Here is a 27,870-nt window from a genome sequence, read left to right as displayed (position 1 = left end):
TCCATGTCTGCATAAAGTCGTCTTGAAAGAGGAGACTTAAAGAGGGCCAAGTACAAGCCCAGAGACACGGAGATCTTAGTCATGAGGCTCTTGGTAGAGGCTTTTTTTTTCCAGGGTAGGATACCACAGTCCGCTGAAACGGGTATATTGATCGTGAGCCTCACTTGAGGGGAAAGGCCGGTTTCCAAGTGGCAAACTAACCCCTTTCACTGTCAAAGAATCGGCAGGGCATACTTTCCTTTGTTCGGTGAGATATATACAATTTTTGAGAATCGCAAAAAACACCATTGAGGTCTGAGAATTGCTGGCAGAGCTTCCTGTACGACTATTGCGCCGAATGTTGGAAGCTCACCACGGATCCTCTAAAGATTTCCCACATAGCTTCAAATAGTGGGTTGAGAGCACAGCACAGTCATGGACCACCTCGGACTGTTCAATATAATGGTGGCCTCGACTTGATCAATTCGAAGTGTCAATTGCTGCTACACTGTGCCCATTCCTGTTCAGAGGCTGGACAGGAAATAGAAACGAGGAGTAGAGAATGATCATGACGACATATAGCAAGTCTAGAGTACCGAGCGAGAATATTAGAAATCGATCTAGTTGATGAGGTCGCGCTTCATAATCAACGTCATTGATCTAGATGTGATGATCCCAATTGGGAAGACCAATTAGTGATGGCGCAGCACGTGCGGCCGCGCCTTCTCCGCGTCGCCGCCGCGGAACCACGGCGATCGACGAGTTGATGGCGGGCAGCCTCGACTTCTGCTTCATTCGAGTTTCTCACGCTTATGGATCTTTTGTCAGTCCTCCCGGACTTCCCAACCAAACGGTACTCCCATATTCTCCCTCCTCTGGAGCGGAATCATATCACCACCGTCGATCTGATCACCCTCGACACCCTCGAGATCGCCAAACGCGCCCACGTCCCCGCAGCTGACGTCCGCCGATTGTCCACTCAGATCATCCGAGCGCTTCATCACGATGTCGGATTCGAAGAGATCAGAGGCCCCGACACGGAAGAGCCAGCCTCCAGCCTCAGTGAGGATCTCCCTGTCGCTCCAGGCCCAGCCAGCACGCTAGATTTGTCGCAATGGAGTGCGATCAGCACGCTCGACCTCACGTTAGACGCACTGCTCGATGGAGGGATACCGACACGCTACGTGACCGAAGTGACGGGTGAGAGGTGCGTGTGTTGGCTTGTCCCACTACTCCATATGCGCATTCAAGAGGCATGAACGGACTAACGTGGATTGTAGTGGAAGTGGCAAGACGCAGTTCCTCCTCACTCTCCTTCTGGCCGTCCAGCTGCCTGCGCCTCGGGGCCTGGCGAAGAATGCGATCTACATCTCGACCGAAGCTCCGCTATCGACACCGCGACTTTCTCAGCTCATGGCATGCCACCCCTACCTCTCGGAGATTAGCAAAGACCAAGCCCCCTCCCTCGAAAGGGTCCTTTCCATCAACGCGATGGACCTTGAGAGCCAAGATCACATCCTCAACTACCAGCTCCCCGTCGCGATCAAGCGCTACAACGTTGGACTGGTGGTCATCGACTCCATCACCTCCAACTACAGAGCGGAGCACTCCTCCCACAACCTATCAGGTCTCTCCACCCGGTCCGGCGAACTCGCCAAATTGGGCCAATTGCTGCGCAACCTCGCCGTCGCCGAAGACATAGCCATTGTCGTTGCCAATCAAGTCTCGGATCGCATCGACAGTGACAGACCATCGAACCTCTTTCGTCCTGGTAGTGCCACCACATACTCATCTGCACCCTCTACTCAACAGCCGCAGCAACAACGAATACCACGAGCCGAATCCGGTGCAGGTGGTGGAGCATTATCACCCTTTCCCCACGATTCCCGAGCTGCCGAAACCAGCAACGTAGACCTCACTCCCATGAATCACCACCACGGCAACGTTATGCTCGCACCGTCTTCTCAGCCTCCATTCTCCTCCTCACCATTCCCACTCGCAGACGACGATCCTCAGCAGCAACAGCAGCAGCAGCAACAGTTCGACGGCTCGTACCTCATCGGGAACCCTGTCCGCAACGAGATCCTGAGTCTCGTGCACCAGCAACGCTTCTTCACAGGATGGGGCGACACCCCCCAGTCTCTGTTTCCGAGCTATGGCCCGGGGCTGTGGAGGTCGACCTCCAAGACTCCAACGCTGGGGCTGGTGTGGTCGACGCAAATCGCATGTCGAATCGCCTTGAAGAAAGAGACTCGCTCGTTCGGAGTCTTTGATTTTGAGGGCGCCTACGATGATGAGGAGTTTTCTCATCGCGATGCCTCGCAGGCAATCAAAGCCCCTGATCAAATTATTGGACCCACCAACGTAAAGGGTGAGCACGAGGGAGCTTTGTTGGATATCACCACCACTACCATCACCACAACCTCAGCAGCAGCAGCAACAACAACAAGCACAAGCCAGGAAAAAGAACAGAAGGCAGAAATCGCCAATTCCGAATCTGAACCCGAAGAACTCGAGCCATCAGATGATGCAGCAGTGAAGTTCAGCGGTGCTGCTACTGCTACTGCTGCTGCTGCTGCTGCTGCTACTGATGAGCAATCAGCAACCACAATCCCCAATCCTACTCCATCCTCCTCTCCCCGAAGAACCAACCCCCCACCCGACACGCAGCAATCAGAGTCCCCATCACCCGCTCCAACAAGCCCTCAAGCCCCAACTGCACCATCCCCAGCCACCGCGAATCCTTCAACAACCCACCACCACCACCACCACCACCTCCTCCTCCCCTCAACGCAACGCACAATCCCGCAAACCATCCGCCGAACCTTCAAGGTAGTTTTCGCTCCATGGACCGGAGGTCGAAAAGAGGCAGGAGAAGGAGGAGGCAGCACCCACAACCCGACCGAAGACCAATCACCCCCGCAGCTCCACCAACCATCCAGCCAAGAGGAAGTCGAGTTCGAGATCTGGAAGGGGGGTATCCGGGGATGTTCTTCATAACAAGCTCAACATCGGACCCAGGCGGCAGCATCACAGTATATAGATAATCACATATTCAGAGACTACAGAAGCATGATCCAATGCGCTACACCCTACGTATTGAGTATCCACATACTCTCTGATTTGTCCCCTCATAGAAACAAACACAACTATGGAACAAAACAATAAACCCCAATCCCAAGAAGCAGACCCAGACTTCTTAAATCCTAGGTAGTGGGCTGTACTGTATATACACGCTCACTTATACACCTTCCGTGCTCACGCCTCGTGCCTCATGCCCACGCTTATTTCGGACTAGCGCCGCACCCCTCTCCAAAGTATCCGGCACGGGCGGAAGCCCGCGGACGGGAGAACGTTTATTTTCATTTTTATTTTTAAAGGAATAAAGGATCTCGCCCCAATAAGACCCTTATACCTGCTCCTCCCCCCCCCTCCTCCCTTCATCCACCCCTCAGATCCCTTTCTCGCGGAACCCCGCGACCCAGACTTTGGTCTACCATTCTTTTGCCCCGCTGAGGACTTTGGATCGGAAATCTGCAAGGCTGTGCCGGTCTAGAATGCCCGGCCATGCCATCCATGTCATGTCGATAAACTTGATCAGGTCTCCACTCTACTACTTCACCTACTGAGTAACGGAGATTCTGCTCGGAAAATGCTGGTTTGATCATTTCCATGTCATATGCAACAACGGACACCATTGTGCCACCTGGAGCTCGGAGCTGTTCATGACGGAAGCGTTGACAGGGCGGATGGATATGCTAAACGTTGAACGATGCAGACATTATTCTATTGAGCTCAGAAGTCATACACGAGATGATGAGTGATGAGGACATCTGGAAGGTAACAAAAAGTAGGAAAATGGCTCCCAAGATAGTGATAAACGGCCAGTTGAGAAAGAATGGGTGTTTTGCTTTTGTGTTTTCTTTACAACAATCCAACAATCACAATTGACCCGACCCCGCTTGCTCCCACTTCCACTCCATATACGCCTTCAGCGCTCGAATGCCGCTCGATCAACTCGCAGCAGATGCTCTTATGACGAGTGCTGATCATGTCGTGGCTAATTCGATCCTGCGAGAGCACCACGGAAAAAAAATTTGAACAAGACAGAAATGACACAACCCCCTTGATCAGGAGAGTCGAGGAAAAAAATCGACGCGCGTTCTATGTATCGACCGAGAACAGATCTATTGGGCAACCTTGGCAGGGGGGATACCAATACCGTTGATGTTACGGTAGAACATGACACCGGCACTCTCGCCCTCAGCGCCCTCGGTGGGCTCAACCCACTGGCAGATACGGGAGCTGGTCCAGAGGGCCTTGAAGAAACCAGTCCATCCGGTGTGGGCCTCGGTACGGTAGTGGTTGCCCATGACCTTCTGAATGGCCTCGCTAGCCTCATCGGCGTTGTAGAAGGGGATCGTGCTGACATAGTGGTGGAGAACGTGGGTCTCGATGATGCCGTGGAAGATGTGACGGCCAACGAAGCCGAAGTCACGGTCGATGGTGGCGCCAGCACCACGGACGAAGTTCCAGACATCAGGGTGGTAGTGGGGGAGAGTGGGATCAGTGTGCTGGAGGTAGGTGATGGCAACTAGCGGTTGAAGTTAGCGGTCATCTAACCAAGAAAACAAGGGAAGCGAAAACTTACCGAGCCAGTGGTTCACCCAGAGGTAGGGAATGCCGTACCAAACCAGAAGGTTCATCCAGCCAAACTTGGAGCCAACAAGGTACAGAACGGTTCCGGTGATGGCAAGACCGAGGTCACTCAGGAAAATGAGCTTGGCGTCCTTGGCCTCGTACAGAGGGCTGGAGGGGTTGAAGTGGTTGACACCACCGAAGTAGCCGTTCTTCTTGCCCTTGCCGCGACCCTCGGGCTGGCGCTCGTGGTTGTTGTGGCCGGTGACGTTGGTGAGGAGGTACATAGGCCATCCGAACAGCTGCTGGAGAACCAGGTTGAGAGCAGTCAGGATGGGGGTCTCCTCCATCAGCTCATTCAGTTCGTGGACGGCCCGGCCGACGCGAGTAGCAAACTCCGAGCGGGTCTTGGGGACGAAGACCATGTCACGGGCAAGGTTGCCAGTAGCCTTGTGGTGCTTTCCGTGGGAGATCTTCCAGGAGAAGTAGGGCACCAGGAGAGCAGAGTGCAAGACCCAACCAACGGTGTCGTTCAGAACCTTAGACGGGGAGAAAGCCTGGTGTCCACACTCGTGAGCCAGGACCCAGACACCGGTTCCGAGCAGACCCTGCACGACGGTGTAGAAGGCCCACAATGCGGTACGGATGGGCGTGGAGGGGATGTTCTCCGGGGTCACATAGTTGTGGAAGACATAGAAGACGGTGGCCAGGCAGAACAAGTCGCGGGCGACATAGGACAGACTGGTCAAGGCCTTGCGCTCATAGCAGTGGGCGGGGATGGCATCACGGAGCTGCTTGATGGTGAAATCAGGGATCTTGAATTCATTGCCATAGGTGTCCAGCATCTTGCTGCGAGCCTCCGCCTCGGAGGCCAGCGAGGACAGGGAGGTGGTCGAAGGAGACTGGCGAGGGCTGTCCATCGGGGAAGGGGCGATGGAGCTGGCCACCGAGGAGTCGGTGGTGGGGTTGCGGTGCAGCGCAACGCGCTTGGGGAGAGCCGTGGAGGACATTTTGACTTTGCTGTCCGGTGGTGAATCTGCAAGCTCTATACGAGGGGAAGACTAAGACATCAACAGAAGGTTAGCAAACCCAGCGATCCGATGCGTGGTGACCTTTGTGACCTTATAACATTCCCGAGAACAGGCCACCAGGGAATTCAAATCTCTCACTCACCAATTGATCAAAGCAGTGCTCGGAGGATATGAGAGCCGAGATGCAATGGACGGAAGGGGTTCCCACACAATGAAAGGCGACCAGGTCGGGGAATTGACAACAACGCAGGGGACAGTGAGAGGAGCCTGACTGACCACCTCAGGAAAGCCTTTTGTCGACTTTGAGGGAGGGGGGATGGGATGAGGAGAAGAGGAGCGTGAGAAGGGAAAGAAGAACGAAGGTGAGAAAGAGGAAGAAGAATAAGGCGTGATAATAAGGTGTTCGACACAGAACCCGGGGGATGGAGGAGGGGAGCGCGGCGAACCAGGGAGCGTGGAAGGAAAAAAAAAAAAAAAAGAACGAAAGAAAGAAAGAAAAAACAATCGGAGGAGGGAAAAGCGAAGGGAAGAAGGCAAAAAAGGTAATTTGCAAAAGGAAGGTAAGGAAAGGGAGGCAAGAGACAACAATCTTTTCTTTTTGAGTGAGAGAATAATAATCTGACTTCTTTTTGCCAGCATCCAGAACCGAGCCGAACAGAACAATCGCCGCCCCCTGGCCCTTGTAACACGGTGTTACGGGGGATCTCCCGCCCGAAATTTTTGCATCAGTTGGGACAATCGGGATTGGTCAGATTGGTTGGGAGTCCATCTTGCCCGTTACCACCGCTGGTATTTTGCAATCTCGTCCATTGCCAAATTTGCCTCGAAATGCTCCGTGCACCTTCAACTTCCCGTGCATGGCGGCCATCTTGGCCCCATTACTTACTGCGTAGTATTATCGTCCGAGACGGCACATTGAACTGCTGGCTACTGGTTCCATTGTGTGCTGTGGATGCTCACTCACAAGGGTTTGCTGAAAGTCGATCTTCAAAATCTTGTTTGTGCACGAATGCCGAGGTTGGAGCTGAGCCTATCATTCTGGCTGTGTCGGCTGAATCTAGGTTCAAGGGTGCATACAAAGATGCATGGAGATGCATGGCCTACTGGGATGAACGCGCCGCGCCTCACAGGTCTGATTTGATCTTTGATTCTCTTTCTCTGATGACCACAGCCACGAGTCCAGTGCCACTTACTGTACGGAGTACTATACGCCGAGGTGGTTGATATGGGAGAGAGAGAGAGAGAGCTCTCGCCACCTCGGGTCCGATAAGGCTGAGTAGAGCGAGAAAAGTCTGACTAATGGTCGTACGACTGGCGGTGGCTGAAGCTGTCCTTTTGGGGCTTGTTCTCCATTCTCGCCTCTGCAGGTGTTTCTTTCACCGCACACGCCCCATGCAGTCGCCGTGTGATGTGGAGGGAGATGCAAATGAGATGGGGTTGGGGGGGAGTTCACCACTGATCGAGGGAATTTTCCATGTGGCCGGCCGGCATCTGCAAGATTACAAGTTGCAAAAATACGACAGATGGTTCGTTGCGTTACCAGGGACCGAGAACCGGGGAGGGAAGTGGACTCTTCACCGCCCCACTGGGTCCAATGAACATCCACCTGCAGAACTTTGGCTTCTCAACAATCTTGGCGCCATTTTTTTTTCTTTTGTTCAGCTTCAGCAAAGAGAAAAAAACAAAGCAAAGCACCCGCCACCACTAGCTGAAAGGCCATATCTCTCTTGAGTGGCATTGCCATCAATTTGATTCGTCTTTCCATAATCCGAGCTTTTGTTTGTGAAGTTGTCACTTTGAAACAGACACCTGAATAAAGGGGGAAGGGAGGGAGGGAGGGAGGGAGGGAGAAATAATCAACCGGAGATGACTCGGTTATAGGCTTATCAAACCTGATCACTGGGCAGTCTGGCCTGGCCTCTCTGGACTGTAACCCCCCAACAAGGGAACCAACCCCATTTCACATGCCACTCGGAAAATCCAATCCGACTTTTCCCTGGATGGGTGATTTGCAATGCCTAGTAGCAGTGGTCATCTTTACCATGGCCATGATCATCATTCAGTCTCTACCAATCTCCTCTCAGCACGACTCATGCTCAGCTCAAATCACCTCAGATCTACTCAGCTTAGCCTCGGCTCTTTCTTGATCAGATAGAAGATAATCCAACGACCATGTAGATCCATCTCGCATTCTATTCAGTGCTCAGTGCTCATACTCGCACTCAAACTTTTGAGCATGAAATGCAATTGAAAGAACAAACATCGCCGACCGGACCAGCAAAAGACACACTGTAAGGATTCTGAAGAACTACGGAGTCAAGTGGTCAGTCAGCTCGACAAGTGGATCCCTTCGCGCTTCCATTCGGCTTCCACCACTGTCAGCGAGGAGCCTGATCTACAAGAATGCTGATTGGCCTCTGCCGAGGAGAAGATTGCCGCTCCTCGAGCCTGGAGCTCCCGAGTCCTCCCTGCATCTTGCCACCGTCGATGCGAACGGCTTCGTCCTCCTGTGTACAAGGGTACGGGAGGACAGTACACAACGCTTTACAGGCAGGAGTACCAAGAAGAGCAGCGCATGTGATAAGAGCCGAATGAGCCTCATCTACGGTGTTGTGCTCAACATGCTGCGAACGACGCTGACTGCCGATAATATTCCCTCCCAACAACTTCACTACTATGAGTATATGTGAACTACGCATCCCAAGATCATCAGATCAATTTAATCCAATCCAGAAACTCCTACAGAGTAACTTAAATGAAGCCGAAGTGACCTGAGTCCGGAACTCCTCTATACCGAACAAACCACTAGTCATGTGTAGCCGTGCTCGAGTAAGTTTGGGAAAAAAAAAATCCCTGCATGTCAAACTTCTGTTGGGGCACACCATCGAATTTGTTGAGATCCCCCTTCCCCTGGTGGGGCTTACTTCCGGGGAGGTGGTTGGATTGAAAGGAAAAAATGCCAAAAACAAATCAATGGGCGGCGCTTGTCATTCGATTGCGTGGTGCTGATTTGATGGGGAAAGAGGGGCGCGCGGCGGCGGCGGCGCTCTCGGGGGTGCTAAACTGTATTTTTTTAGTTTAATCATTGGCGTGGTTTTTTTTGGTTCCCGGCTTTCGAAGTGTGGTAATTCTTGAGTAAACTGAGACCTGAAATTTCTAGCTGGGTGTAATTTTCGAAATTTGAGGTTCGCCGCGCCGAGTAACTATGCATGCTGCTGCTCTTGACATATCAACGAAAATATCTACTGAGTATCTTAAGCTGAAGGCGGCGATTATGTCCTTGTGGATATTTGTAGGTATATATCTATCTATATAAGTTTGTACAGACGAATCATAAGGCCAGGAACCCCCTCCTCCTAAAAATCATCTGCAAGTTGTTGTTGAAGTCTATGTACTCGTACTCTTTGCAGATTGATGGAGTCGCTCGGAATCAACCAACCATGCTCCGCCATGGCTGCCGCCCGATAGGGAAAGGCTCACCGTCGTCGTCCGCAGATCCGGTAGCACCAACACCGTCTCCCCGTGGTTACGGTAATCTACCTCACAAGGAATGGGTCGTCGTTGTAGCTGCCCGCTCGTGGCTGGCCCGGGATCTGCTGCTGCTGCTGCTGCTGCCGCCCCTCCAGTCGAGGGTTGCAGCTTAGGGGTATTCAGTGGCGGCGGGGCTCCCGACGACGAGGGCGGTGGTGGTACAAAGCTTCTAATCTCTAGCCCGGGGAGAAGAAGGTGGCCAGCCTTCTGGGGCAGGAGCATGATCGCAAATGTCTTAGTTTCCCCCTCATCGGCGGTAAAGTTTCCGCGACGTCGACCGCCAACCAACCACGAGTCGGGGTTGGCATGAAGCTCATATGTAAAGTCGAGCGATCCATTGGCCTGTTCACGTTGTTCAGCTGAGCACCAGCGCCGAGTGTGATGGATAGTGAGTTCGGCGGCGATCATTTGCCCAACTGCGGCGTGTCGATGTTGGCCCGTCAGATTAGTGAGACGAAGCTCGGCTGTATGGACAACGGGAATTTCAGGAATATCAACCGGAATGACAATGTGTCTCTTGGGCACAGTGGGCGATGCTGGGAGGCGAATCACCGGGTGATTCTGTGTGGGTGTCAGTTTACTTGAGTGCGAGGGAAGCACGGCTAATGCGCTGGCTACTTCTCACCTTGTGCCAATCCTTGAGCCACGTTTTCAGTCCGTCCAGTGGCTCCTTCAGCGCGCCCAGTAATCCTTCCCATCGAGCATTTGCATACCCCAACGTTTCCACCTCTCGCACCAGGCCAACGATCTCCATGTCGGAGGTTGACAATTGGGTGCGGACCGCATCAACAATATGGGCCGTAAGTAACGTGCTGTATGGGTGGAATTCACTAGCCATGATGCTAGAGTGGAATGCCTTTTCCACGGCATCCATGCACTCATCATCCACGCACGTGAAATCCACACTCAGCCGGAGTGAGCGTCTGGAACCAGGGGAGGAGACGTTGTCCTGCTTCCGCCGGATTTTGTATATCAAGGAGGCGGGCTGCTTGGGAAATACATCTAGCGCCACAGAGTCACCAATGCATGATTGCACCTCGTAGTCATTCGAACTAGGGATGTTGCATCTCAAGATTCGAAGAGGGATCATCAAGGCCGGGCTGATTGTAAACCGGGAAAACAGCACGTCGTTCTTGAAAATATCCTGCACGTTGACGCTGATTGGCAAACCTGAATTGATATTGTGAATGGAAGAGTATGAAAACGACCCACTGCCCGTTTTATAGGTCACCTCTGCCCTTGCAGACAAGATTGGATGATGCTCCTCCACCGTATAAGGGATCCGGAGTCGAACAAATGATTTTGGCTTCAGTTCGTTGAACTCAATGGTGCCTGAATCGCTGTTGGCTTTGATTTGAATCTCGCCTTCGACCAACTCCGTCTCTGCGATTCTCAGTCGCAGACCAGCAGTGGCTGGCCTAACACGCAGGGTGCCTGTGTTGATATCGTTCCATCCGCTGTTGAGTTCCAGCTCCAGCGTCCGCATTTCTTGCAGGTTGACAAGATGCGGGGAAACGATCCTTGCCTGCAGGCCGTCCGGTGGTGGAAAACAATAAATGTATGGGCGGCTGTCTTCCTCTTCAGCCTCTATTGCTTCTCTGAACCCAATAGGCAGGGTTGCATTTCTTCCACCCGCTAATGTAAAGATGAGGTTCCTCACACGTATCTCGATGCGGTCCACAAAGTATTTCCCTTGAAGCGAAACCTTTCCATGGTCAGCATCCTAGATTGAGAGCGGGACATGATTAAATTATACTCACCGATGAATCTACAAGCACCTTCGTCGAGGATGACTTGATGGTCATCCCTGTTGGCATCTCTAACCAGTGCTCATTGCTCTGAGGTCCGAGGGCGCTGACTAGCCGCAACTTGAGCGAATTGATTTCAATCCGCTTGCCGAGCAGAAACCTCAAGGCAAGCTGTAACTGAAACCCATCCCTGTCTCCATAATGGATAACGGTCGGCTGGACTTTGAGGTCACCAAAGAAATCGGTCATTGGTGCAAACACTTCTTTGTTCAAGGCCCCGGAGGCCCTGAAAAGCTCATCAACATATTCAGAGACCAAAGCATTCTCAGCGAAGATGTGCGAGGCATCTAGTGTCTTCTGACGGCTTGACAGGTTCGACTCGGTCCAAGCGGCAAACTTGGCGAGAAGGCGAAGAATCGTGCGCACATATTCCTCGCTACGTTCCAGCTCTTTCAGGCAACGTGCGTACATTTCCAGCATGACGCCCTCCAAAACGGCCCAATGCTTGTTGCCATAGAACGGAGTCAACTGGTGGAAGTATGAAGCAGCCGCGCCATAGTCACTTAGCCGATACCGTAGGAGGGCCATATCGGCGAGTGCGGCGTGGGCTGAGTTGGTGCGGTTAGCAGCAATATGGTGCCGATACATCTGGTCTGTCAGGTCCTCGAAATGCATTCGAAAAGCTCTCCTTGAGCGAAGTGCGATTTTCAGTCCCGGAAGAGCGATGCCACAGAGATATCTTGGCTCCGGCGCGCCTTTCGTGGATTCCGGCGATTCATCATCCAGGCTGATCTCCGCCATGTCGTTTTCTGCATTGTTCTCATCATCGAATAGTAAGCGATCTTCATTCCACTTCTCTTTCCAACCGTATCTGGCAGATACTCCTTCCAAGGCTCGTCGAGCCATGAGGTATAAGTCTCCCCTCCCGGAAGCCAACTGCTCGGAACCGGTTTTGGGGGTAGGTTTCGGGGCCTCCAAGCCCGGTCGAGCATAAACCGAGAGGCTCTCGGATGACATGACTTCCGATGTTCCAGGGCGAGAAGAACGAGCGGCAGAAGAGTTCATGAGCGAGCTAGTACGTTTAGGGAGTTCCCCTGTGGCTTCAGCGGAATTAGAAGCCCCTGATTCCCTGTTCGCGACGTGGCAGGTAGTCTCCGGAAGGGTCAAAGCTGGCGTGAAGGTCTGAGAGAGAATCTGAGAAGCAGCAGCATAAACCCACGAAGACACCATATTGTCGATCACCTCTTGCTTTGCGGCACTGTGGTCCACTTCAGCCAAGCCCGTGTGAAGATCAGACCTCAGTGTTCGTGCCGCGAGACTAATAAACTCGTTTGCCCTGTCACAGACCTGAGAAAGCAGCATCAAGTTCTCAGCCTTCGTGGCTTTCTTCACCTGCTTCTTGTTCCCATGCGCTTCGAGACCGGCCAAAGATGGCGCCCTGGCTGCCCGGAGGAGCAAAGTGACCTGCCGGGAGAAAACATATGTGCGGAAGTCAAAAATCGAGATGTTGCTGGCCAAAATCATCTCCCGATAGGGCTTCTTGTTCGAGTCAATAGGAAAGTCCCCGGACTCAAGGTTGGGTACTGGTCCTGGCTCCACCGGATCTTCATCCTTTGGCACAGCGTCACCCGCCGACTCCAGTGCCTGTTTTGCCGTCTCCTGCCAGTCCTTGCTGTGGGTAAGGAAAGCACTGCCATGCTGTTCCCCGGTGCCCTCCAATTGCTCATGGATCGCGGTATCCAAGCCAACGGCGAGTTCATCGTACCCCAGCAGGGCGTCGTCAAACAACCCGACATTCTCGAAGCCCCTCGCGAGTCCCTCTTTCAGTATGAAGAAAGTGCAGAAGTTCCATCCGGGCAAACTGCGCTGCGAGTCCTTCTCCTTGATATCCTCCTCATACTGTGCCACGCGGAGGTCAAACGCCGACAGAATCGCGTTCTTCATCTTCTCCACGAAATCCTCGACCTGGTCGGCCAGCTCCGGCGGCTTTACGACGCTTCCTGGCTTAGGCAGACGGATCTGCGCCACGCGATCCACGGCAGACTTGGATGCGCCATTGAAGTCCGCCCGGACCTTCTCCAAGACCGTGGTAGTGGTGCGTCCCCATTTCGAGGCTGGTGCGACTTTCTCGGCGCTCTCCCCATCTTGCACGACGTGTAGAATGAGCCAATCGAAGGCATCGTGCTTCTCTTGGCTGGTTGTGGTGGTGTTAGATAGTGAGGTGGAGGCGTGAGACTTGATCCAATCCCGCAACGCCCTCCGCGCCGTAGCTTTGTAGGTGTCGTTGTCATCACATCGGAGAAGGAAAATCTTCAGGTAAGGCGTTTGTCGCAGGCCAGGGATTTGGTGCCGGCGATGTGTCACTGTGGTGCCGGTCGTATCGGCGGAGGTCTTTTGCTCGTCCGCTTCATGCTGGGCGGGGACGAATCCGATCCGGAGGGACTCGATGGATCGAACAGGGCGAGTTGGGGATTTCCAGTGGAGATTCTTGAGCGGGAGCTTTTCTGCGAGAACAGACTGGACGTCGGGGAAGAGCCCGGAGGGATCGGTATACTCGACTGGCAACAGCGAGGTGAGAAGTGAGCAGCGTGTAGCACAAGTACTTCGAGCGGGAAACGGGGCTTATTTACCGGTGACACTGCTCGAGCCCCCCTGCGGTGATGGGTCCATGGTGTCCCTAGCACTATTCGGACAAAGGTAAGCGGCTTGTAAATAGCATACCGCCTGAGCAGCTAAGGAGTTGAAGATTTTCAATCTCCCTTCTCAAACGGGGTGCGGGGGAAGGAAAGAGGAACTGGATGCAATGATCGGACAGGAAGTGTGATGGTGATTATGATGGGGGGCGGATGTTGGCCGCAAGACCGCCTTTTGGTTCCCCAGCCGGCATCTCTTGGCATTCCAAGGCCCAAGTCTTTCACATTTATACGTCTATACCATCTTCAGGTAATTATGCATCATTGTGTTCCATTACATCTATAAAAGAATGAGTAAAAATCGCCCAAAAAAACTAATGTCTCTGTACAGGGCCCATGTAAAACGACAAGGCTTGTGAATATGATGAACCAGGCATCAGGAACAACCAGGTGGAATAGAAATAGACCCATCATATCCCGTCATTATAGAAAAAACTTCACACCCGCAAGCAAACAAGGGTTGACAAATGCCCGTTATAGTACCAGTCCAAATGGACGTAACGCCCCAGCTCAAATGAAGGGTAAGAAAAAAGTCAAAAAGATGTTAATAAAAGGATGGTGGTGAAATCGTTCAAGAACCGACTTCTAGAACGCGCTGCGCATAGCGAGCTTTGAGAAATTCGTAGCCGCTGTAGATTCCTTCCCAGATTCCTGGAACATAGCTTCGGACCCAGGCACCGATCACCAGAAGTAGGAGAGGGATCTGAAGACAATTAGAGATGGGGGACAAAAAGAGGAATGGAGGGTTGAGACTTACCCAGATGAAGTAAAGGTTGCGATCATTTCCAAGACCCTTCATCCTCCGTGCCTGCTGCTCTCGGAGATGTTTCTGCTGTTCGCGGGAGATCACGTTGCGACCGATCCGAATGTCTTTGAGCTCTTCGCTGTCCGCTTTGGTCAGAACAGCCTCTGAGGCGCTGGCCTGAGCCTCAAAGTGCTGGTCAAGGGCAGCCTCTGTAGCCGCTTGTAGCATGCTGGCCTTCTTCAGACGTGCCGCTTCATCCTCTCCGACCTGGTTCTCTTTGTGTGGGTAAAGCTCCTCATATGACGGTAGCTCCGCTGTGGTTGGTGCTGAATTGTCGGGAGCCGAGTTGCCGGTAAGCATATCCCACCAGCCATCCTTAGACGAGCGTGAAGTACTTGGCCTGTGCGGGACTAGATTGGTGATGCGACGCATGGCCTGATAGTCAGGTAAGGCGGGCATCGGCGGCAGAGCAGGTAGGTTGGGGAAGGCGTTGGCCACACTTTGCTGGAACTGGTTGATTTGGGTCTGGAGTTGATTGCGCCAAGCAAGTAGAGCAGCTGGGGGAGAGAATGGCCTCGTATCCTCCGCTTGTGGCTGTTCAGGCGCAGGGACTGGCCCTGGTCGATCATGATGCAGACTGGACCGCCGCGACATGGTGAACTCAATCTCATCCTCTTCATCATCCTCATCGTCAGAGTCATCTACAGCATGACCAAAGGAGCCTGATGCCGAGGAGGATTCCCAAAGGGAGTGCAAGGACGCAGAACTGTGTCTGCGGCGCGAAGATGACAGTGAACCAACGCTGCGTGAGCGGTGGCGGGCAGGGATGAGGGCAGCTTGATGCGCGGGTAAAGTAGTCGCCAAATCTGCAGGTGTATATCCCCGTATGCTGCGAGCAGTGGTCTCGGCCCCCGCAAGGCGCAGCCGCTGGACAATGTGTGCATGGCCGCTCAAAGCTGCCAGATGCATCGGGGTATTTCCCGAATTGTCTTGCACATCGGGGTTGGCACCTCGTGCAAGGAGTCCAGCAACAAATCTCGTGAGTCCCAGGGACGACGCAAAATGGAGCAGCGTCTGGCCTGTCGCCGAGCGAGAGTTGTACCTGGGTGGACGAGGGCTATCGTCGAGGTCGACAAATTCGAGATAAGTCAACATCTTCGAATCAAGATCGCTCAATTTGCCCTGCGATTCATACCCAGGCACTTGTCGCTGATGTCCACTTGAGTTTCCTTGGAAATCCTGGGGAACATTGAAAACACTCTTCATATCACTACCCATAATCTGCTGGGCCGTTTGGAACGCATCTGCTTGACTGCCGAGCTTCTGTCCCAGGATTCCGAGAGCTAGTCGGTACATCTGCAGCTCACGGTCATCCACATAACGGAAAAATTGCTGCTGCTTCGGCATCAGAGGTTGAGGCGTCTGAATTTGACCAAATGTGGGATGTTCGTGCTTGAACACCACTGGCACCATTCCAGGCTGCAGTGCAGGAGGGGTCAAGCAGTTGAGACACTTGTCGCCCCAGAAGGTGGTGGTTGTGGCAAGGGTGTCACCGAATACAACTTCCATGCCAGGGTAGAAGCCGCTTCCGAGCAGAGTCACTTCAGTGCCTCCAGTGATGGAACCCTCGGCGGGAACGACCTTGTGGATGACTGAGGGCAGCCGGTTTCCGGTATTACTAAGCGGTGGCCACATGGGAGCAGACGTGTTTGGACCGAGGGACAAATTGAAAGACTGGTCGTGAAAGTTGTTCCTAGAGCCGCCTGGAGTACCGGGACGACTGGGCTGAGCGGAGTTTGGTGCAGACATTAGCTGCTGCTGAATGAAACTGTCCAAGCTTTGTTGGTGCACGCTCAGGAAGGGATTGTTGTCCCCGCTGTTCGGCGTTGGAGGGCTATTGGGGAATTGGCTGGACATGGCGGAAGAGGTCACAAAAGGCCTTTCCACTGGTGACGCAAATCCGCGGGCCCCTGAGAACTGTGGTTCGGTACTGGACGCCGTGGAGTTGGAAGTGTTAGCTGATGGCTGCGTATTCTCTAACTTGGTCATGGTAAGCTCTGAGGGAAGTCTTCCCGAGTTACTATGCTTGCGTCTCTTGCTCATTGGGCCTTGAAAGTCATTCGGCGAGGTCTGCCTCGAGAGACTGCGCGGTGTTTGCGAGTTTGAAGTTGTGCCGTTGGCTGACGACTGATGAATTGCAAATGAGCCAGAAGGCAACTGATACTGCGAATTGAAACGTTGCTGGAGTCCCTGCAAATCGGTCGCTGAAGCCGTTTGATTCGACTGCTGTGCAGAAGCTGGCGCTTTGCCTGTCTCCACACTAGGACTCGAGGGAAAGACACCAACGCCTGGCAATTGGGTCCCATCCGGCAAAGAGGGTGAGGGACCAGGAGCTGGCGGAGCTGGCGGAGCATGGGTTTTGTGATCGTCCGTGATCATGATTGAGTTTGTGATCGCCTGAGCGATGACATTGTCTTTGTGATCTTTAACAGTGAAAATTACCCTGAATCGAAAATGTCAGCCCGAGTTCCCAAGAACAAATCAGTAGTAAATATGGAAAGGCGGTCGTACTGAAACCCAAGCTTCTCGTTCTGATGCCTGCAATAACATGCTATTCGCATCGGCAGTTCGACCTGCATAGCCCCGGCCGGAATGTTCAGGGTTTGACCATCCCCGTAGCCAGGTATGGCGTTTTTCGAGGGCTCTGTCCAGTCCTTAATCTCGTTTGTGTTAAAGACGATGACTCGCTTCTCCTCGTCCTTCTGGAAAAGTTCGTCTTCCTCTGGCTTCCTTTGCTTCTTCCGGAACGCCCGTTTTCGTTCACGCTGTATACAACCAGGACAGATCTTAACTTCTCCTCCATCTAATGGTTTGTCCTCGTCCTGAGTGTCATCAGCAGCACGTGGGCTGGAGCTAGAGGACCGGTATCGAGATTCGCCTCTTGCTCTAGCGAAAGCTTTCTTGAGCTTGTCCTGTTCTTGCATTGCGCTAGTACAGACAAGGCTTGTATAAAGCTCCACAATCTCCGGAGAACGTTCGATAGTCGGCGGCGCCAAGAATTTGGGTTTTGAGATTGTGTGACTAGGCAGTCGTACTTTCTTCACGCCGGTCGGCAACGGGAAAAGCGTCAGTCTGATGGGAATCTGTGTCTCCACGCGCGACTTAAGCGATGTGGGGTGAACAGTCAGGAAGTGACGCTGTGTTGTCTCCGGTTTCATGAAGCTTGGAGAAGGGGACGGCGCGAAGTTGATGCCAAAAGGAAAGCTGTTTGGTCCAAAATTCAGATTCGAGTTCATGGGAGAGCCATTCATGTTGATGCCACCAAAGCTTTCCTCCAAGATCGATGACGGAGAATGACCGCCCCATGGGCCCAACGTAGACTTTCCCTGACTGATACTTCGGGATATTGAGAAAGGAGATGCTTCCTTGGTAGTTCGAGGAAAGAAGGCCGTGCCAGGAATCTGCACATCGGGGCGTCAGTTCGTTACAATCGCAGAACATAGGATGAAGACCTACCGGAGACGCAGATTGCCTAGCTGAAGCGCCCGACGAACTTCGCAATTGAGACTTGGGTTTCCTTGTATATTTCGGCTGCGGTGTCGTCTCGGCTTTCAGAGGACTGGGGCTACTGGCGGCACTCTCGAAATCAAATGCTGCATCCATGGCCTTATTGCTTGATTCAAGGTCTGCGTCCGCATGAAACGGGCCGTCCATATTCGGAAGAGAAAGATCCAGACCAAAAAGCGATTCCTCCTTGACCGACGCGAGATCCGGGTTCATCCAATCCTCCGTTGCGTAGCCAAAGGGCATTATCGTGTTTTCGCTATGTACTGCCGATGCAGAAGACGTTACGGACGGATTCCGAAGATGATTGCGTGGTGACTCAGAAGACGAACTTGGTGTTGAGCCATCCGGAGACTCGGCGGGGGATTCGGCGGAGACCACGTTGAATTGTCGCATTGCATCTTGTTCTTGATAAGAGTGTTTCAGCGATAGTTCAGATGGCGACAAGCATGTTGGCTCCGAGTCGCGGCTCTGGCGGGTGGAAGGAGCGTGAGAGAAGAGGTCATCGAAATCCCTGCCCGCGCCTTCGGACGAAACCTGTAACCTTGCAGAGTCCAAGAAGTCCATATCTGTGTCTTGATAGGGATTACCCATTTCGTCGTCGACTACGACAGGTTCCAGAAAAGGGAAAGCAGGTGAAGAGACAGCCTCTGCCGATCCCATCCTTCGATCTTCACAATAGCCCGCAGGTGACCAGGAGGGAAACGCCGATGATCCTCCTTAACAAGCCTCGCAGGCTGCTTCCAGGCTAAGCCTTGACTTGACGCCCTAGTCCAACGCTGAATGGAACCAAGAGCGTAGAATTGTCAAGGAGTGACTGGGGCTAAACTGGAGCCGCAGTAGGCGGGCGCACTCAATTATTGTCGACGAACGAGCGGTATCACGAATGCATCCGTAGTAGAGACCAGGCTGGGCGACTAAAAGACTTGCTGTAGGACTTGAAGGTTCTGGCCAACCAGAGGAAGGAGGAAGCGTATGACTCTGTGAAGGTAGAGACGGCTTGAGCGATTAAAGGCAATTGTCGTAGTAGGGGGGGAGAGCGGAGGCGGAGGCGCGGCCGCGGGAAAGGGGAGGAAAATCAGAGCGACGGTCGGAGTTAGCGAGATGAAAAGGTTTGGGAGACAGTCGTGCCCAAGATGGGTCGCAAGAAGTGACAGGTAATTAAGTAATTAAGAGAAGAGGCTAACAAGAATAGTGATCGACCACGGAAGGCCCCGTAGATAAGCCAAACCTGGAGACTGTGGGAGGAAGGGGGGGGGGGAGGGGGAGGGTGAGAGTGAGATGTGGGTGTGGATGTGTAGGTACGGTAAGAGAAGGAAATGGGAGAGAGGAGGCGTGATATGAATTGTCTACTACTTTCTGCCTGCCAGAGTCCGTGGTTATCGAGTGAGTTCTGTTCAGTGCCACTGCCACTCATCAACCCTTTCATAACTTGGCGGTGAGACTGGCAATCTTACACTAATCCTAATCAAGTAATTGAACAGCCAGGAACCGGAGTAACTAGGTCGCCGAGTTCTCATTGGGCGGAAGGGAGGGTAGGTAATAATTCTCGCCAGCCAAAACGGATTCAACCATGCGCGGTGTACCATAACTTAGTTCATGAAGTTGAAGGGCTCCGGAAGTGCCTAAGCTTGACTGTACTTCTACCCATTCTATCAGTGTCGGTCCAAGCACTGTTCATTAGCACATAGGTACCTAGTATCCTCTGCTCAAAAGAGTATGTAAGTGATCAAGAAGTTCCAAGCCTGCCAATCTGACATGGAGGTGGAGTAAACAATAATGGAGGGTGTGCTCACCGAGATCATCCATCCATCCCGCAATCCCTTCCCGGTGTGAAACGGACAGTCCATGCAAAGTTAGTGCATTTCAGGTTGCAAGATGACATGTTCCCGAGATAGTGGTCCATCACTGGCTTACTACTACGTAGTAGGGCTCAGGTTCAAACCACTTCACAGCTCTGATTCTTTACCGGGTAAAGGAGCTTGTACTACACAAGTGACCTCACGATCGGCGCTTTGCGCACTTATCACCAATCTGGTCGAAGTCCCAGTCCAGGATAGCATTCTTGCAATGAGAGTAGTAGGAGACATTGACCGATTAAAAAGAAAGAAATTTTCCAGCTCTGTCTCATCAAATTGGATTCGATGGTGTAAATTGTGAGTAAGATACTTCTAACGAATCAATGAACTGCGCCATCGCCTGTCAGACATCGAAATTGCTTACGCAGCCCCCAAAAAAAAGAGTGCAAACGAGCGAAAACGCTTTAGGCCAGACGGTGTGCCAATCCCCCTGACATTTACCGGGCTAGATTGCGTCGTGCGGGGATGATAAGATGAGGACAATCGCAGGGCAAGCCAGGTCTTGTAGGGACCCTGTGCAGCTAATCATAGAGCGTCTATTGTTATCATGACGCATAAGTAGCTCATATCCCCGGAAAGCCCCTCACCAACCGGTGCCATCTGCACCTAAGTTCAGCCCCAGACGGGCGGCGCCTATCGCTGTCGTGAACGTGGTAGGATAGTCAGGCTGCAGTGGTCGGGTTCTAGAACCAGTCTGCTTGTCAGGTTACCTAGTAGGTCCGTGGTGAGAAAATAGTAAACATCTGGCAGTAACCTCCTCTACCAATTCCTTTGTACATTTTCTCCAGAAGTCCCTCGCGCTGCATAGTAATATAGTACTGGGGTTGAGATTCGAGGATCCTATATTGCCTTCGGTTAGCGCTAGAGGTACTAGTCGTTGCTTGATAAAGTGGATGTCTTGATGAAACTATATTATACCAACCAGGCAGCCAATGATAAGTGTCATGCCTTTTTTGAGGGCTCAGAAGTATTTCCTCCACTGTGTAGAGACATGTTGTTGAGATAGATTCTTGTTTCCAGATGGGGCAAAACAATACGAAACCCGCGACTATAAACTGTGATTGAGAGCACCCTCTGCCTGGACAATGGTGTTGCGGCAACATAGCGTGCATTAGTCTATTCCACGACCTCCTTACACTGAAAGCTAGGAGCGTACCCTCTATCTGTAGAGCCAATGGTTATCATGCGTCATAAGCCGGCCCTGCGGTGTACAAGATCTCAAGCTGCAGGGGCATATGTAGAACGTCCATACCGTCTCACCCTACTCCGGCTTTCTTGAGTGTCACAAATGGAGAGCGCATGACCACATGGTAGATGCAGAGTAACCTGATACAATTGTAAACCATGATCAGAACAAAGAAGTGATAGTCGTACGAAAAGTCTGCAGTTCCTGCTCATATGCAGCTCAAAAAGTCGTCAAAAGAGGGTGAGCAAAACATTTTTAATTTCCCTCTGTGCGATGTCCGGCGCTTAAGAATCCTGTGGATTCAGGGTCAATGTAGGGAGAGAGCTCGCGGCTGGATCAACTTGACTACCTCAGTTGTTCTCCTTGGTAAACTGTGCGAATGAGACATTCAGCCTTCCAGGAAGAAACAAGCATCCTCACGTCGTTCAGAAAAAGCTTGGTCGGCCGAAATGAAGACTACAGAGCACAACAGCCAAGCAACTTGTCGATGTCTCGCCCGAAAAGTGTTTCAAGTATGCATCTTCAGGTCCACTAGGAAGATGCAAACGAGAAGGATGGGTAAGGCACTGATCGGACCCACGACAGTAGCATGGTAGGGGTGGGTTACTCTGTATATCAGACGTTTCGAGCTGCTACCAACCCGTGCATGCCGCATGACCCTGCATTAAGCCGTAGACCCTGAGCTGTTATCCTCATACCCAAGTTTACAACCCAAGCATTTAGATAATACTTTCTTTAGAGGTGAGGCTGGAAGTTGCATGGCAAGAAGCACAGGCGCGGAACATATCCGAGAAGACCTGAGATTCCAGCCTCCAGCTTCTTTGAGAAACATGGGGACGCAGGGATCGGGATACAGTCTTATATGGAGGAGATTCTAATGCCAAGGCAGCGTCCAATAGTCCTCCTTGCAATTTCCATTGAAAGTCTCGATCTCTACTTACCTGATGAATCGCGCGCCTTTAATTAATTAGTATGTGACTAGATGGTGCCATTTAGTCGGGAAGGTGGATGCGCCGGCTCACATGCCGAGGATGAACCTAGACTGTACGAAGTACTCTGCCCATTGAGCCATGAGCCTTCATTCATGGTCCGTCCACCGTTAATCCAGTAAGAAGTACTGTGTAAGTTTGTGAAGATAGAATGAAGGCTGATTGGTGTTTGAGAGATTCTTGATCTAAAGTCATAAGGGGAGAGTGTTGTAAAGTCGTGATTGGTACAAGTTTCCTTAAGAGTATCGGTCGGTAGGGCAGCGTGGCACGTGGTTTCCAAAGTTGTAGTGTAGCTTCAGAGCTTCCATGTGAGAGGATTCAGCAGTCAGCACACCATCACCATCACCATCACCATCATCACCAACCCGCCCGCCTGCCTGCTTCATACTCTAAAGCTTTCATACAACTTTGTTTGAAGTCGGAGCTTCCTTGCTTAGACGGTTCAATACCCGGTTGGTCCACACATTCTGCGACTCTTTAGAAATGGCATTTCTTGGCAGGGCGGACCTGGAGCAGCTTGGCTCCCCGTTGAAACTTGCTCTGTCGCAGACTTGCCGCCAGAGCACCGGCGCTTGCAGCTCCACTCGCCCGCTAAGGTAAGTAGTTAATATCCATCGGGGTCGTTCTGGTATCATTCCGACTCTCTTCTCCGAGTAGCGCTAAGTCGAAAGTAGTGTTTGTCCCTGAGAATGTCTCGACCGTTGACGCTGGAACCCCACCGCCGTGTCGACGCTTAGTGGCCCGGTGCCTGGCTTTCATCAATCTCAGACTCGCCTTGCTGCGGCGACCCTATCTCAGTCAGTATTCAGCATCCGACAACCGCACAGGATGTGGAAACTTGACAGGTGCCAAGGCAATCTACGTGTAGCATGGCCGGCTGCAATGAACCTTTCATCTTTTTGGCCTCGGGGGTTATCCGGTCTGAGCTCTGGCCAAGCCTCGATGAGATAGAGAATCGAAGAAGATATAAGAAGGCGTCAAACCACGACTTTGGGGGCTTCTTCATTCTTCTCACCAAGCTTCTCATTCCTTTCTTTACTTGGGTCTCCGAACCTTCCATTCTCTTACTTTTTTTCATTCCAGGCTTCATTGATTGAAGACCGCCTTTGTCACTCTTTCCAAACCATCCTTTTCAAAAACTTTCACGCTGTGCGTCGATCGAAAAATGTCTGTTGCTAAGTTTGCTGGTGTTATCCTCGGTTCGGCCGCTCTCGTCGCTGGCCACGGTTACGTGTCGGGTGCTGTTGTCGACGGAACCTACTATGGCGGCTACATTGTCACTTCCTACCCCTATTCCAGCGATCCCCCGGAGACCATTGGATGGTCTACCGAGGCGACCGACTTGGGTTTCGTCGATGGTAGCGAGTATGCTGATGCCGACATCATTTGCCACAAGAGTGCCAAGCCCGGTGCCATCTCTGCTGAGGTCAAGGCCGGTGGTACTGTTGAGCTCCAGTGGACTACCTGGCCCGACAGCCACCACGGCCCTGTCCTGACCTACCTTGCCAACTGCAATGGTGACTGCAGCAGCGTCACCAAGACCGACCTCGAGTTTTTCAAGATTGACGAGAGCGGTCTCATCAACGACGACGACGTCCCCGGTACCTGGGCCAGTGATAACTTGATCGCCAACAACAACAGCTGGACTGTGACCATCCCCTCTGACATTGCGGCTGGCAACTACGTCCTCCGTCACGAAATCATTGCCCTTCACTCTGCTGGTAACAAGGATGGTGCTCAGAACTACCCTCAGTGCCTCAACTTGAAGGTCACTGGCGGCGGTGATCTCGCTCCTTCTGGCACTGCTGGTGAGAGCCTGTACAAGGACACCGATGCTGGTATCCTCGTCAACATCTACCAGTCTCTTTCCTCCTACGATATTCCCGGACCTGCTATGTACAACGCTACCTCCAGCTCCTCCAGCTCCTCCAGCTCCAGCTCCAGCTCCAGCTCCAGCTCCAGCTCCGGCTCTTCCAGCTCCGCCGCCGCCTCCAGCAGCTCCAGCAGCTCCAGCACTACTGCCGCCGCCGCCGCCGCTACCAGCGCTGCTTCTTCCGTCACCTCTGCTGCTGGCTCCGTCGTTACTCAGACTGCTACCGCTGTTGAGACTGATACTGCCACTGCCTACCAGACCTCCACTGAGGTTGCGCAAGTCACCGTCACCGGTAGCGCTCCCCAGCAGACCTACGTTGCCACTCCCAGCAGCTCCAGCTCTGCCTCCAGCAGCTCCAGTGCTTCCGTATCCACCAGCACCAGCCTCACCAGCTACTTCGAGTCCCTGAGCGCTGATCAGTTCCTCAGCGTTCTCAAGCAGACTTTCACCTGGTTGGTCAGCGAGAAGAAGCACGCCCGTGACCTCTCCGCCTAAGCGCTATGCTCTGGGGTGAACTCTAGATCGATCACGCTTCTTTTCCAATCTTCTATATAAATAGCCATTGTGCTTTTTCATTTTACTGTGATTATTCTATTCATTACGGGTCGGGCATCCTGTTATGTATCTATAAAATCAATTCAGAAGCACTGGTTTATCCAATCCAATTTTTCCTGAGGTAGCGGTAGGACAAGATTCATTTTCACATAGTAGAAACTCCAGACTTGCTACAATTGCGACTGCAGGAGATCCTTAGACGGATAGAACAATTGAATCTGGCTCTGTATCTATACCCGGACTTTCATTCCGCATGCTCAAAGTGGAAGCAGCCACCGTGCACCTGGCAGAGTGAATGAGAAAAAGATGATGTCGATGGTTCCTTGCCCGACCAGGACCGTCAACGCGGGGGTCACTACACTAACAACTCCGCCATCAGGTTGTTCAGTTCACTTGCCTTCACTTCTCCGTTACGCACCTCAACTAGCCACATACATTTGATTGATTCTCTCGCCTAACATCCGCCTCTCCGAACAACTCTTCTCCAATATGCCTCCTGCACAGAGGACTAAACCCGCCGACGGCGACATCGAACCCAACCAGATGAGTCAATCCAAGTGGCTCAAGGACTCCGGCTATAGCGGTCTCCGGGAGTTTGGGCTCTCCTACGGCCTGAAAATTTACACCCCGGAAGACCTCGCGGAGGCCAAGCAGATCATGCAAGGCTTGAGAGATATGGACCAGGAAGAGTGGGAGAAGAAACAGAAGCAGAAAAAGTAGCAGGCTCTACAGGAAGGTGGACTGCATTTTGCCGTACTGGGGTATGTTCCGACGCCCTTTATACTTGGGGTCTGTATTGTGCGAGGAATCCTGATGAGAATATTTTAGCACTGCTTGTTGTTTCGCCAGAGGCTGTATGGAGTTATACGGGAGCATGGCTATGCAGGGTAGTGGGAGATGTCTCTTTACATCATGTCAAGCTTGTTAATGGGATGGCCAGGATGACTATGTTTTGTTTGTTTTATGTTACGTACTGTACCTCGCGAATCGCAATGATCAAATCGAAGGCGGGGAAAAGCGGCCGATTGTTGTTGCGGCTGTCAGACCCAGACCCATCCATCACATTCCCCTCCATCACAAGCCCATCCATTCTTCCTTCTGGATAACATAGCTTTTTTTCCTTTTGCGCGCCTTTGATCTTGGAATGGTTGGAGGGCGTTGATCTACTACATTGGCACATATAATATTCCCTTCTTATCTTTTTCTTTTCCGCCATCATGTTCAAGAAGAAGCCCACCGTAACTTACCCCTCCCCCGCACTGTCGAGTCTCCGAGCCGGTTACTGAAATTTCATCACTGACCACATTTTTGATGACGACAGATCAAGAACCTTGCGCCTTTGCGCTCTTCTGATCGAAGGAAGATCGCCGACCAGATTATCGCTGATTACAAGATCGAGATCCCCTCATCGAGTGCGCCCACCGAGCCCAGCGGTGACGATCCGGCTGCCCCCAGCAGCGCATCCAACCCGACGGCACCAAACCTCACCTCGATCCGGAATGCGCTTCTCCCCGACAACTGCCTGTCCGCGCGCTTCACGACGACGGCCGGACCGCAGCTCCGCGAGGTTCAGGGTACCGTCTACGTGGGGACGCATCCCGGAGGCGACGAGCGCGTCCTGTGGTTTAAGGTCGACCACGGCCCCGGCGCCGACGGGCGCCTCTACCCGACAGTCTACACACTATGGCACAATGCAGACTTAGTACCTCTGCTTCACACTCCGGGCATGGTCATGCAGAAGCTCCAGGGAGGTGCGGATCTGATGACTCCGGGCATCGCGAACGAGCCGCCGTTCGACGAGCGTGCGGTTAAAGGTGCGGTCGTCGCCGTGGCGGATCTGGACAGGTATACCGTGCCGCGGTTCGTAGGAGTCTGTGAGATCGATGTTTCGGCGCTGGGAGAAGTGCAGGGCGCTAAGGGTCATGCTGTCCGTGGACTTCACTGGGAGGGTGACGAGCTCTGGGCTTGGAGTTCGTCGTCCAAGCCTGGTCAACCGGCTCCCGAATACTTGGAAGGGTGGGACGACGTCGAAGAGGAGGACAGCGGCGAGACGAAGGAGATTGAGAGAGCAGTGAATGATCTTCAATTGGATGAGCAGGCTCCTGCTCAGGCTGCAGGAGACGACGAGGCTTTTGCTGAAGCACCACAACCGGTCGAGGAAGAGCCTGTCGTGGAGGAGAAAGAGCCATCGACCAAAGGTTAGAGAGCCTTGCTATTTCTTCCGACAACATTTTGTGCCTTCAGCTAACATTGCACAGAGATTGACGAAGCCTTCGAGAAGGCCTTCCTTTACTCGTTATACAAGCTCAAACAAGATAACCCTTCAGCGCCCAACCACGGCTTGTCCTTACCAGTCCAGCCGTCCGCGCTGGTGTCGAACATGATCACGCCCTACCTTCCCATTCACACCCCCCGACAGGCTCAATTCTACCAGATCAAGAAAACGAGCTGGAAGAATGTGAAAAAGTTCATCAAATACCTCGACAAGCAGCGCCTGGTCAAATCCAAGGACCGCAACGGCCAGGAAACCGTGATTCTAGACGTCGACTTCAACGATCGCCGGGTCGAGCAGTTCGTCCCCTACCGACTGCCCTCCAAGAATGCCGCCGAGAACAACGCCGCCGGCAACAAAGCCGGCGCCGCCCCGACCAGCAGCAAAGCCATCGCCTCCTCCGACAGCGACCCCTCTGTGGGCCAGACGCTTACCGTGCAGACCCTGTACCGACCGACGGGCAAGCTGGCGCCGACCATCTTCCCGGCGCTGTCCAGCACACACCCCAGCAACTACTACAAGTACGCCGACGTCTCCGCCCACCTGGACCAGTACCTGCAGTCGCAGAGCCCGCCGCTGATCGACCCCCACAACAAACGCATCGTCAACCTCAACCCCTTCCTCGCCACCACCGTTTTTGCTTCGGGCTCGTCAGACGACCGCAGCACCCTCGCCCGCGGCAAGTCCACCCGCGACGCCCTCCTGAAACGCCTCGTCGACGACCACGCCCTCCTGACGGCCCACTACGTGATCCTGAAACCGGGCCAGACGCTGGCCGGTGGCGTCAAGCCCAAGGCCGGCGCCGCCCCCAAGGCCACCATCACCCTCGAGCGCCGCACCGGCTCCAAGACCGTCACCAAGGTCTCAGGCCTGGAGGTCTTCGGCATCATCCCCAGCCTGCTGGCCGAGGAGCTGCAGAAGAAATGCGCCAGCAGCACCAGTGTCGCCCAGGCCACGGGCGCAGCTAAGGGCGTCATGGAGGTCTTGATCCAGGGTGATCAGCGACGGGCGCTGGAGGAGGCACTATCCCGGCGCGGACTGCGCTCGCAATGGATCGATGTCGTCGATAAGACCAAGAAGAAGAAATAAGGGGAGTGGCTTCACCTTTCACTCGTCCGTCGTAGCGTTTTTGAACAAGCCCACACATACCTATATAGTCAACCTGACATCAGTTGGAGGGAAGCTGCAAACAGAAACAAAGGACAAC

The 27,870-nt window shown here is 52.9% G+C and overlaps 6 protein-coding genes across 6 annotated transcripts; 3 read left to right on the top strand and 3 right to left on the bottom strand.

The window, feature by feature from the left end:
* Window positions 1–711: 711 nt before the first annotated feature.
* Window positions 712–3,411, top strand: ASPACDRAFT_109787 (putative DNA repair protein (Rad57)). Its single transcript, XM_020195422.1, has 2 exons — window positions 712–1,186; window positions 1,260–3,411. Exons 1-2 carry the CDS (start codon window positions 792–794, stop codon window positions 2,977–2,979), a joined length of 2,115 nt encoding a protein of 704 aa, XP_020061183.1. The 5' UTR covers window positions 712–791; the 3' UTR covers window positions 2,980–3,411.
* Window positions 3,412–4,166: 755 nt separating this feature from the next.
* ASPACDRAFT_56270 (oleate delta-12 desaturase odeA) lies at window positions 4,167–5,627 on the bottom strand (the record flags this gene model as incomplete). The annotated part of the gene is made up of 2 exons (XM_020203106.1): window positions 4,167–4,573; window positions 4,631–5,627. 2 exons carry the CDS (start codon window positions 5,625–5,627, stop codon window positions 4,167–4,169), a joined length of 1,404 nt encoding a protein of 467 aa, XP_020061182.1.
* Window positions 5,628–8,912: 3,285 nt separating this feature from the next.
* On the bottom strand, window positions 8,913–13,870 carry ASPACDRAFT_109783 (putative TMEM1 family protein). Its single transcript, XM_020195421.1, has 4 exons — window positions 13,558–13,870; window positions 10,940–13,485; window positions 9,805–10,884; window positions 8,913–9,740 (listed from the first exon to the last, which is right to left on the bottom strand). Exons 1-4 carry the CDS (start codon window positions 13,595–13,597, stop codon window positions 9,036–9,038), a joined length of 4,371 nt encoding a protein of 1,456 aa, XP_020061181.1. The 5' UTR covers window positions 13,598–13,870; the 3' UTR covers window positions 8,913–9,035.
* A 321-nt stretch (window positions 13,871–14,191) lies between these two features.
* Window positions 14,192–18,592, bottom strand: ASPACDRAFT_49207 (putative membrane-tethered transcription factor (SPT23); the record flags this gene model as incomplete). Its single annotated transcript, XM_020202219.1, has 4 exons — window positions 14,192–14,323; window positions 14,378–16,868; window positions 16,937–17,826; window positions 17,882–18,592. 4 exons carry the CDS (start codon window positions 18,590–18,592, stop codon window positions 14,192–14,194), a joined length of 4,224 nt encoding a protein of 1,407 aa, XP_020061180.1.
* A 4,536-nt stretch (window positions 18,593–23,128) lies between these two features.
* Window positions 23,129–24,331, top strand: ASPACDRAFT_21445 (lytic polysaccharide monooxygenase auxiliary activity family 9 protein; the record flags this gene model as incomplete). Its single annotated transcript, XM_020199034.1, has 2 exons — window positions 23,129–23,859; window positions 23,959–24,331. 2 exons carry the CDS (start codon window positions 23,129–23,131, stop codon window positions 24,329–24,331), a joined length of 1,104 nt encoding a protein of 367 aa, XP_020061179.1.
* A 1,277-nt stretch (window positions 24,332–25,608) lies between these two features.
* ASPACDRAFT_20481 (putative RNA binding protein Ligatin/Tma64) lies at window positions 25,609–27,752 on the top strand (the record flags this gene model as incomplete). Its single annotated transcript, XM_020198951.1, has 3 exons — window positions 25,609–25,629; window positions 25,713–26,589; window positions 26,650–27,752. 3 exons carry the CDS (start codon window positions 25,609–25,611, stop codon window positions 27,750–27,752), a joined length of 2,001 nt encoding a protein of 666 aa, XP_020061178.1.
* Window positions 27,753–27,870: the final 118 nt, after the last annotated feature.

Source organism: Aspergillus aculeatus, assembly GCF_001890905.1.
Source record: "Aspergillus aculeatus ATCC 16872 unplaced genomic scaffold ASPACscaffold_1, whole genome shotgun sequence".
Taxonomy (NCBI): domain Eukaryota; kingdom Fungi; phylum Ascomycota; class Eurotiomycetes; order Eurotiales; family Aspergillaceae; genus Aspergillus; species Aspergillus aculeatus.
Note: the sequence above shows the minus strand (reverse complement) of the source record. Positions and strands in the feature narration are given on the sequence as shown.